Genomic DNA, 11,351 nt, shown 5'->3' with positions numbered 1-11,351 from the left:
CCGATAGCTCCCAACTTGTTTTTCTGGACGAGCCGTCCATTCTATAGCTAGCTTTCCCAAGTATAAAATCACACGCTGAGAAACTATGGACCTGCTAACGTTCATGTCACTGACATGTATATGTATTACTGTATTAAGTTATACAGCGGGAATGTGAGTGGTTATTGTTATCGAGTTTAATTGACCTTTGACCTAGTTAGGATATTAGATTAGATAATTTCTCATTTGAATATTGCAATGTTTATTTTTTATTTTGTTTTATTTTATTTTTTTGCAGACCACCATGTTTACAGATATATAGAAATGGGAGTACACGCAATGTCCCCTTTCTGCCGTTTTTGATAGGATTAGTCAAGTAAGTGCATGCCTCTGTTTTGTTTTGTTTCCAACGTACGCGCCTGCCGTTTTTGGTATGTATTGTATAAATTTTTTGGTGGTTTTTATGCAATTTGCGCAGTTTGAAGTACTCTCAAGACGTCAACATTATTTCACAAACTTTAATATGCATAACGAGTAAATCACAGACTTCAGAATAATCTGGTCTTTGCATATTTTTCATTCTGAGTTATGTAAGATTATGTCATCACCGGGGGTACTCTCAATATTTTCATTGGGGTGTGTGGCCCAAGTTGAAAACATCTACCCCATGTACAATCACAGGGTTCATTGAGCATGCAATTGATTGATTGATTGATTGATCGATTGATTGATTAATTAATTGATCGATCGATCGATTGATTGATTGGTTGGTTGGTTGGTTGGTTGGTTGGTTGGTTGAATGAATGAATGAATGAACGATTAATTGATTGAATGATTAATTTTTGTGGTGAAATAAAACAAATTTTTTTGTGATATTGATAAATGATATAACACTTTTTATCCATCTTTTCCTGGCTAGTTTTATCTCTTTCAGCTGTATATAATTCACTCTTTATTAAAGTAAATAAAGAGATCTTGTCCATTCTTCTTTTACCTAAATTAAACCCCTAATCTTATGATTATCTGAGGATAGGTTACAGCACAGTCAAGTAAGAAACAGATTAGCAATGGGTCCTCTCCCATTGCAGGAACTGTAGTCTTGAGTAAACATTACACTATTGTCATGGAAATAACTTTCAAAGGTGTGAATCTGCTTGGGGTCAACATATTCTTGCATAAATAACAAATAAACCCTCGTGTAAACTTCGGAAATGTTACGACTACTGAATGAAGTATCTACTTTTCTGACAAAAATCCCTGTGGGTAGGACAAAAATCCCAGAGTGTGACTTACTACAGAGCCATATAGCACAACTTCACCTATTGTCAGATTTTGTCGTACAGTGTGTCACTTTTTCCTCACTTCTACATTTTTCACTCAGATATACTTATTTAATATATAATCATAAATTTGACCATACCAAACAAGTAAGTTTTAAAAGGCAATAACTCAACTAAATCTCACTCGATTTTCAAAATGTTTTTGCAAAAATTTCTGCTTCCACTCAAAGATTATGCATTTGGTCCTTTGACCTTTGACCTTTATCGATGACTTAGTGTTGCTATAGAAAACAAATACCAATAGTTCCTGAAGAGCAACTCACATGCCACTTGGTAACTTTCAGCGTATATTTCAAACAAAAGGAGAACCTTGCAGCCTACCAGAGACAATGATCCAGCTCATATCCCCCTATTAACACCTCAGAACAATACCCATTGCCAATCTGTTTCTTACTCGTCTGTGGTTACAGCAACAATTTGCTTTATCTCTCATACCTTTGGGAGATTACCACACTGAATATACACTGAACCATGCAAAAACTACTTGTCTGTGCATGGTTCAGTGTTTATTTGGTGTGATAATCTCATACTGTTGGTGTAACTGATTCCGAGAAAAGTAGCTATGGAAAGAAAGTTTTATATCACCACAAAATCAAACAGTCAATTGATGAATATCACACAAAAAGTAAGTTTTATTTCACCACAAAAATTAATTTAGATGGTCAAACATCTAATCAATATATCGATCAATTGATTGATCAATCAATCAATTGCATGCTTGCTTCCCCTGTGGTACAATCCAAAAATAGACCCATTGTTAGAGATTTCCAGTCACAAACAGACAAGACCCATGAATTTATACATTTAACTTTTCATCAAATTAATAAAAGTTCTTGTTTAAGGGGAGAAAAATGACAAAAAACACGATATTTTCAAATGAAAATCTGTGTCCGTAAACCATTATATCAAAGTAAATCAAAGTGTGCAATCAAACAATTAAGGTAAACATTTTCAATTTTATTTTTTAAAGAAAAAGTAACTCATACAAAAGAATCAGTGCAATGTTATGTATTTGCTTTGTTTTGTTTTGTTGAATTTTGAATTCAATTGAATGTACATGTAATGCTTTTCTTCTTGTACCTTTGTTAAGCTCTTCTCAAAGTAAAGTACAATGGAAATCACAAACCCTGAAACAAGATGTCGCCTGGTTCGACAGAAATCTCACTAATATTGCCACAGTTTTTGTCTGGCCAAACAAAATATCTCTTTGATGTTGTAAGTATTCTCGTCTGGCTAGACAAAATCTAATTAATATTTCCGCATGTTATCGTCTGGCACAACAAGAACTGAACTACAATTGATACATTTTAGTCAATTGACTGTCTCAAAAATATCAAAGAACGTGCCAGACCTTAGGTTTTCCATTCAGGGACATATGAATTTGTCGTTGATCTCCTAAGACAATGGTAGCTGACACAAAGAAAGTGTAACAATATCGGTAAAGATGTTTGTCACGCCAGACAATTGACGAAATGCTGTTGGTAAGATTTTTGTTTAGCAGGCCGATAGAATGTAGCTTTGTTAATAAGATTTTTGTTGAGCCAGGCGACGTTTTGTTTCAGGGTTTATGATTTCCGTTGTAACAAGCCATAAACCCTACACAACCCTACACAAAAACCCTTTTGTGTAGTACTAGTATGGGCTATGAACAAGCACTGGAAAAACAATGTATGCATGTTAAAATGACTTTACTTTTTATATTAACTGTAAATGCAGACAGGATATGAACATGTACAGGTAAGTGAAAAATCCTTCTTTAATCAAAAGATTCTTTGTTTTATGTTGTCTTTTCAGTAATTTTACTTTCCTGTACTATGGTTTTCTGAAATGGGATGAGACTATTTTGATTGTAAATGTTGTTGGTTCTGTCCTACAAGTAATTTATGTGTTGGTATATGTTGTCTTCACGCAAAGAAAGGTAATTTCATGTCCTTTGTATATCTTCAGTGAAAACCAGGAAAGTAGAATCAAAGTATCTGGACAAAATGCTTACTTGTTGAGCCAGACAATAGAATGTATCAAATTGATCTGACAATGTTTTGTTGCTACTCTCCTGGTTTCCATTGTATGTTTTTTAACTGAATGTGTGTGTTTTTTCCCAAAGCAAAATATGCGTTCATTTTACTTTTCACAATATTTTACACCTAATTTTAGTTGTTCCATCCCTTAATTAAACATATGAAGGTAAAATTATTATGTATGAATGAAGTAAGATTACAATGGTATTCATTTATCCCACAAAATATTGTACATTTATTAAACAACAAATATAACTTGAAAGTAAAAACAAGAGGGATACATTTGAAATATGTTACATATATTCTGCAACTTGCAAGACAAACACAAAAATGACTATCCCCAGAAAATATGATAAATTTATCAAATGACTCACTTAACTTGTGGAAAAGTATGAACAAATTAGATAAATTTAAAAAATATGTTACACATATTCTGTTATACAAACACATTTTCCCTTCATAGAGCCTGCCTTTGACTGTAATTAAGCTATGTCTTGTTGTTCCACTCCTATCAACCTCCTGAGAAGGTTGCCCTAACATGGCACATTTTACAAACTAGCCCTGACTGTATGTAATACAGATTTAGCAGTGGTTTTGAGTCCAATGATCACTGAATTTTAGTTTTGGACCATCTGATTCAATGTGGACTAGTTATCAAAGTGTGATGGAATTAAACTGCAGTTTGGAAAAAATTATAAATTACTGTTGATTTGTGATCACAATGTGTACATTATTCATTAAATGAATAATGTATGAATTGCAGATGATAAACTTTCTTTTGCCAAATTTCTTTTAGATACATCTCGAAAGATCCCCCCAGCAGACAAGTAATGTGTATCGTATTTTTGTCTTGTATTGTATTGTATTGTATTGTATTGTATTGTATTGTGTTTACTATACCATGCTTTCCACAGCATGTTGTTAAGTAATAAAGTTATTTATTAAATTATGTGTTCACTAATAATCAGATTCTATATTATATTGCAGGAAATTTTAGTCAAAATTTTGTTACTGAGATTTCCATTAGATAAAATATAAACATGACAATAAAAATGATAGGAAAACAGTAAATGAAATTACAGTGACCACCCTTCTCTTGCTGTTGACCACCAAACCCTCACACTGATGGTCCACATGCATCACTTACTAAAAGAAGTAAATATCAACCACCATTCTCTTGCTGTTGACCACCAAACCCTCACACTGATGGTCCACATGGACCACTTACAAAAAGAATCAAATATTGACCACTGTTATCATACTGTGGACCAATAAAACCTAAAACTAGTAGTCCAGAGCACAGACAAGTAAGAATATTTGTCTGTGTTCAGATGGACTGCTTACAAAAAAAGTAAATTTTAACCCCTGACATTTTTTAGTCTAATTCATTGTCTATTTCTTCAGTTTCAGATATATCTACAGCTTGTGTATGGTTGTCTCTTCATGGCAGCTGTGTACTGTTATCTTCACTACATAGTTATAGACCATGCTACATTAACCGATAGACTTGGACTTATTACGTGTGTCTTAGTAGTTGTATTTAATACTGCACCACTTGCTGAAATGGTAAGATTTATCAAATTTATAACCAGCACTGTCAAATATATTGTACAACTCTGGCTGAAGCCAGTGAATACACAGAATCAGCAATACCTGACTTGTATCGGCAAGAAGAAATGGGCACTGTTCCTCACTTGCCCCAAAATGTTTCAAGGTATGAAAATTGTATATGTCACAGCATACTTCTATACTGCACAAATAAATATTATCATTACAAAGGCATGATGGTAGCAGCTACTTTGGTCATTGTGTTGTTAATGATTGCTTATGTTTAGGTACCATATCATAATAGATTTCTGGTTCCAAGATGCATTGTGTGAGAGGATGTCGCTTATGTTGTTACATTTAGTCTTGTTTTGTCTTTAGTATAAATAACATTTTCATCAGGAAATGATGGAAAGACACTCTTTGATTATGAGTGATTTTACAGAACAAAGACTAAATGCTACCAACGACGGAGAGGGATTTTACAAGTAAACCCAGGTGACAACCATCTCCCTGAGTAACGCATGCTAACCCCTCAGCATGTACACAATACATGGTATTGTATGGAGAGACACGCAATGCATCTTGGAACCGGCAACAGGTCTGTTAAGGCATAAATGGTGGCAACAACCTTTAGATGTCACTATTAAACTAAAATCATAGATTTCCTAAACTATCAGTAGTGTAGAGATTTAGCGCTTAGATATAACCTAAATTTAACCAGCTAAATTTAACTTTGGTAGACAGTGAATATTTTATCTTAAAAACATCTTTATTTTAGATCTCACCAGAAGCAAGGTGAGTGTAATATTACTGTAGAAAAAGTGCTATCAACAAACAAAGATAGACACAAACTAAAACTCATGTTAAATCGCAAAATATAGTTACTTTGGACTTACTTTTCTGGTTAAGTTAAAAACTAATGTGACCATGAACAATAACATACTCTTCAAAGTTTGTGTTGTTGCATACGGTAGATTTATACACATGAGTGATAGCAGTGCCTTGGTTATCTGGATATAAATTCCCGTAATCACAGTCTAAATACTGAATGAGGTTGTATATGCTGCCACTTGAGAAAAGAAAAGCCTTCTATCAGAAATGCCACCCTAGTAAATATAATTACATCAACATCCAATAATGGCTTTAATTTGTGTCTATCTTGAGCTTCACGGTAGTTCATCTGCCATTGTCATATCAAAGCCAGGGAATGTATATGAATATATAATATTATGCAACATCAATGTTCCATTCTGCATCTCACCAAAACTGGATGATTTGAAATCTAATTCTTCTGTCTGTGGTTGTGACTAGACTGACATTATCAAGACCAAGTCATCAGAGAAGCTATCAACCAGTCTGACAATAGCTGTATTTGCTAACTCCGTGTCCTGGTATATCTATGGTGTACTCATTAATGATCTGTATATCCAGGTAAAGTTGATCTTGAAATTGAGGTTTTCAGTTAACGTTTTTTCTTGTCATTGCTTTAAACTTGTAAATTTAACAGAAAGAGTTATTTACACAAATAATAACAATTATAACATGTACAAAAGAAGACTATTGTCTCTTTCAAAGTATTAGTACTTGATTTGCATACATAAATAAATGATATATATGGCAGCCTTTATTCCTTACAAGTCATCAGTATCCATTTTACACATACTGGTGTTTTGCCTGAACTGTGCCAAAACAGGAACCATTTAGTCATATAGATAAAGGTTGGAAAGTGTTCACCGACATCTTTGTCTCTTGAACATACCCAATGATTTCTTTCAGTTTATTTCAGTGAAATAAATGAATCTGAATATTGTCTATATCAAACTCAAAGACAGTAACCACATCAAACACTTTGGCTAATTTAGCCGCTCAGAAGACAATCATAAGCAATCATTATTTTGACAGCTCTTGAAGGTTTCTGAAACCCTAACATGAAGGCTTTGACTGCATTAAACCCACTCAGGTGACGTCAATCACTATATTGCCTTCAAAGTTTCAAGTCAGCCATTGAAGGCTTTCCTTAGCAACCAGATAATTAAGCCATCATTTTGGGAGCTCCTAAAGCCCTTACATGAAGGCTTTGACTGTACTATAAATCTGTTTTCCTTTTTGACCTTCACAGCTACCAAGTCTACAAGGACTACTGTCAAGCCTCCTTCAATTCTTCTTGATCTACAAGTACCCAGTGTCATCAAAGAAGACAGACTGAAGAGTTTTTAAGTCCACACTTGTCCAATTACAGTGATCAGACTTTTTAAAATTACTTTTATATGAAATTAGGGTGTATGTTACAGGGTACCATAGTAACAGGGTAAATTTACATATCTGTAGGTGCAATCACTCAAAGTGTTGGTTTCAGAGAATTGTTACATGTTATATTGATATTTTTGTAATTTTATACTAAGACCTAAACAAAAGAATTGTGTGGTTCCAGTTACCCAACCCCACCTAGTTTTTCATGCCAAACCTGAACTTTTTTTATGTATTGAAGAAAAAAAATAATAAAGTCAAGAAAAGTCTCACAAGAAATAGTAGATGCAGAAACTGACATCAACTAAAAAAGACAATATAAAACTGTTCGTCCAATCTGTAATGGCTGTACATCTGATGAGAAGAAACCAATAACACAGGAAAACAACGGAAAACATAACTACCTGAACTAGACACTCACATATGAAAAAAATATATATATATAACAAAAATAAGATACAAAGTCTACCTTCCCCACCTATTCTAAAATTGAGTGTAATCGGAACCGCACAATGTTTCTTTGTTAGGCCTAATGATATTAGTCAGATTGAGAATTCACTCAGGAGGATAGAATTATACCAGTTTTGAAGTCTTTACAGAGTTCATGGAAATATTTGAAAATGTCTTATTTCGCATTTGAACACACTGTGGCTTGGTGTCCACGTCTACAGCTATGCACTGGTATGTATGATAGATGTATGCAAACCCAGATTTCTGTTTGCATCAGTAACTTTGATTTTTTTTTTAAAGTCAAAGTCGATCATATAACCATGTAATATAATCCTTATACCTCAATTATTGAAATCTGAACAATGAGGCTGCTTGGCATTGTTGACAACTCAGGGAAAAAGAAAGATCAACAAGTCAAGGAAATGCTCAGTCTGTAAGTCAGTGTACTTATTGTATGTACAATGAGTAACACTGAAGTAAAGCACTTTCTCTATGTGCTACACTTGTATATAGCATTCATATTACGAGTAACACTGAAGTAAAGCACTTTCTCTATGTGCTACACTCGTTTATAGCATTCACATCAACTGTATAATGAGTAACACTGAAGTAAAGCACTTTCTCTTTGTGCTACACTCGTTTATAGCATTCACATCAACTGTATAATGAGTAACACTGAAGTAAAGCACTTTCTCTATGTGCTACACTCGTTTATAGCATTCACATCAACTGTATAATGAGTAACACTGAAGTAAAGCACTTTCTCTTTGTGCTACACTCGTTTATAGCATTCACATCAACTGTATAATGAGTAACACTGAAGTAAAGCACTTTCTCTATGTGCTACACTCGTTTATAGCATTCACATCAACTGTACAATGAGTAACACTGAAGTAAAGCACTTTCTCTTTGTGCTACACTCGTTTATAGCATTCACATCAACTGTATAATGAGTAACACTGAAGTAAAGCACTTTCTCTTTGTGCTACACTCGTTTATAGCATTCACATCAACTGTATAATGAGTAACACTGAAGTAAAGCACTTTCTCTTTGTGCTACACTCGTTTATAGCATTCACATCAACTGTACAATGAGTAACACTGAAGTAAAACACTTTCTCTACTCGTTTATAGCATTCACATCAACTGTATAATGAGTAACACTGAAGTAAAGAACTTTCTGTATGTGCTACACATTTATAGCATTCATTTACGAGTAACACTGAAGTAAAACACTTTCTCTACTCATTTATAGCATTCGCATCAACTGTACAATGAGTAACACTGAAGTAAAGCACTTTCTCTATGTGCTACACTCATTTATAGTATTCACATCAACTGTACAATGAGTAACACTGAATTAAAGCACTTTCTCTATGTGCTACACTCATTTATAGCGTCCATATTACAACGAGTAACACTGAAGTAAAGCACTTTCTCTATGTGCTACTTTCATTTATAGCATTCGTATCAGGTGTAAAAGGATACTGTTTTAATTGGTTTATTCATAGACCATAGGTGGAGGGTCTATGTCCTTTCTAGTGTGGTCAGTTGGCAAATGAAACAATATACTTTAACTTGATATGGATGCTATAAACGGTTGTGGTACATACAGAAAATGCTTTACTTTGGAGTTTGGGTCGTACACAGAGATAAAAACTATGGAATTGAAAAAATATTCATTGCATTTGGTTTTGAGGAGTGTCATTTTGGGCCTTTGAGTATTCAGTAATGCTAAGGTATTGCTAGATTATATATTTTGTCGAGGGTCACTTCTGATAAAGAAGAATTCAGATGGCAAAGAATTTTATAATTCACACATGGTTCTCCCCACAGGTGCTTGCGGAAGTGTGCGACAAAAACAACACACATTTTATTTTGAGCACAAAACACTGTTACAAGTCTGTTTTTTTATTCCTGCAATGTACTTTATCTTCTAGTCTAGTTCCTGACAGACCGTATTCCGTACTACATTATCTTCATACTATTCCGTCGAGTCAATCTCCTTACTCAAGGCGTTAATTATGGTTCAACCTCATGGTGGGCAAAGTGCAAACGGTGCATGTCGGTAGTAATCCATCACAATTTGACAGGCTGTCATCCTCGTTTTCATGTTTCTAGGACTGATGTGATATGCAAATGTCCAACCAGGACTCCACCTCCAGTCTGTTTAAACTAAAATCATGTGGGTCGCGACGACATCATCATGTTTATATGAACACTGTAGGAGGGAGCACAAAATTCTGTGTGAGAGTAATGGGATTGACTAGACAGTATAGTATGAAGATAACGTAGTACGGAATACAGTCAGCAACTAGACTATATATCTCCTCACTGGCACTCATCTCAAAACTGTTGTTTCAACAACTTCAAACTGGCATTTTCTACGTGTTCTTTGAGGAAAAGTATATTTACTTTAATAAAGTGAACTGCTGAAATTTTAATATTTTCATATTTAGGGAATTGGATCTTTTATATTCAAATTTGGATGTTTATATAGATGTAGATTATATAATTCTAAGATTTCATTACATCATATAATTGAAAAACACTAGCAAGAAATGACGTGCACTGAGCACTGAGCATAAAATGTATTAAACTGCAATTTCCAGAAACACCCAGGACTGATTTGAAATCCATGGACTGTATGAATCATAGATGAATCTTCCAAATACTTTCTTGGAAAATTATTTTAATTTTGCATTGTTTGATATGAATTTTAAGATTTATAAGTGCTTAGTGCTGGAATGTTACTATTTTTATATGAAGAGGAATGAATTTTAGATTTCTAGAACTGGTAACAGCCAACTATTAAAAGCATTTCCTCTGCTTGTCACAATCGTTTATAGCATCCACATCAAGTGTAAAAGTATTCTGTTGCATTGACCTTAATTATCAGCCCAGTATGTGGTGTCTATTTAATAATGTAACCAATCTGTAAACAATATTACCAGTACAAAGCACGTTTGTCATAAAATGACTAGAGAGTACACATTAATGTCACAAGATGTCTTGGTCTCACTTAGAGCAATAGATAATCACAATTGTGGCTCTCTCTATCATTACACTGTAATCAGTTTACTGTTTGTTAGCTAATCAAATCAACTACAGTTGGAAAGACCACATACCACTCTTATAGTTAAACCAGTGTTATTTTACACTTGATATGGATGCTACAAACAATTGTGGCAAGCAAGGAAAATACTTTAGTTGGCTGTTACCAGTTGTAATTGGGATGTTCATAAGTACAATTTGTATATTAAAGATTGTATAGTTTAATTTAAATACAATTGTATTTAATTGAAAAAGTGACAACTAATGTTCACAGATTATTGACCGTCTTCATTCATCTTAAAGGTCTCTCAAAAGTTCCCAGAATTTTCAGGACTGGTTTCAAGTTCCTTGGCTTTAATTCCAGGAGTGTACGCGTCATGGCTGGAGCATGTTTAAAAGTTATACAATGAACAAATTTTTTATCATAAATCATATAAGTTATACAATGAACAAATTTGTTATCATAAATCATATCAGTTATACAATGAACAAATTTTTTATCATAAATCATATCAGTTATACAATGAACAAATTTTTTATCATAAATCATATCAGTTATACAATGAACAAATTTTTTATCATAAATCATATAATAATTAAGAAAAAAAGGTCATATCTCTTAATTTGTCTATATAAGACATCTTATCTTTATGATTTTGTATGCAACATATCAAACCTATAGTTGAGTATATCTATTGCTTCTTATGTCTTTGAA

The 11,351-nt window shown here is 33.6% G+C and overlaps 1 protein-coding gene across 1 annotated transcript; it reads left to right on the top strand.

Annotated features, from left to right (window-relative positions):
* The first annotated feature begins 85 nt into the window (after window positions 1–85).
* LOC144443219 (sugar transporter SWEET1-like) lies at window positions 86–7,091 on the top strand. Its single transcript, XM_078132628.1, has 6 exons — window positions 86–153; window positions 278–355; window positions 3,114–3,237; window positions 4,742–4,903; window positions 6,197–6,316; window positions 7,005–7,091. The coding sequence occupies exons 1-6, from the start codon at window positions 86–88 to the stop codon at window positions 7,089–7,091; spliced, it is 639 nt and encodes a 212-aa protein (XP_077988754.1).
* The last annotated feature ends 4,260 nt before the right edge of the window (window positions 7,092–11,351 follow it).

This window comes from Glandiceps talaboti, chromosome 12, assembly GCF_964340395.1.
Source record: "Glandiceps talaboti chromosome 12, keGlaTala1.1, whole genome shotgun sequence".
Classification (NCBI taxonomy): Eukaryota; Metazoa; Hemichordata; class Enteropneusta; family Spengelidae; genus Glandiceps; species Glandiceps talaboti.
This window is presented reverse-complemented; position numbering and strand designations above follow the sequence as displayed.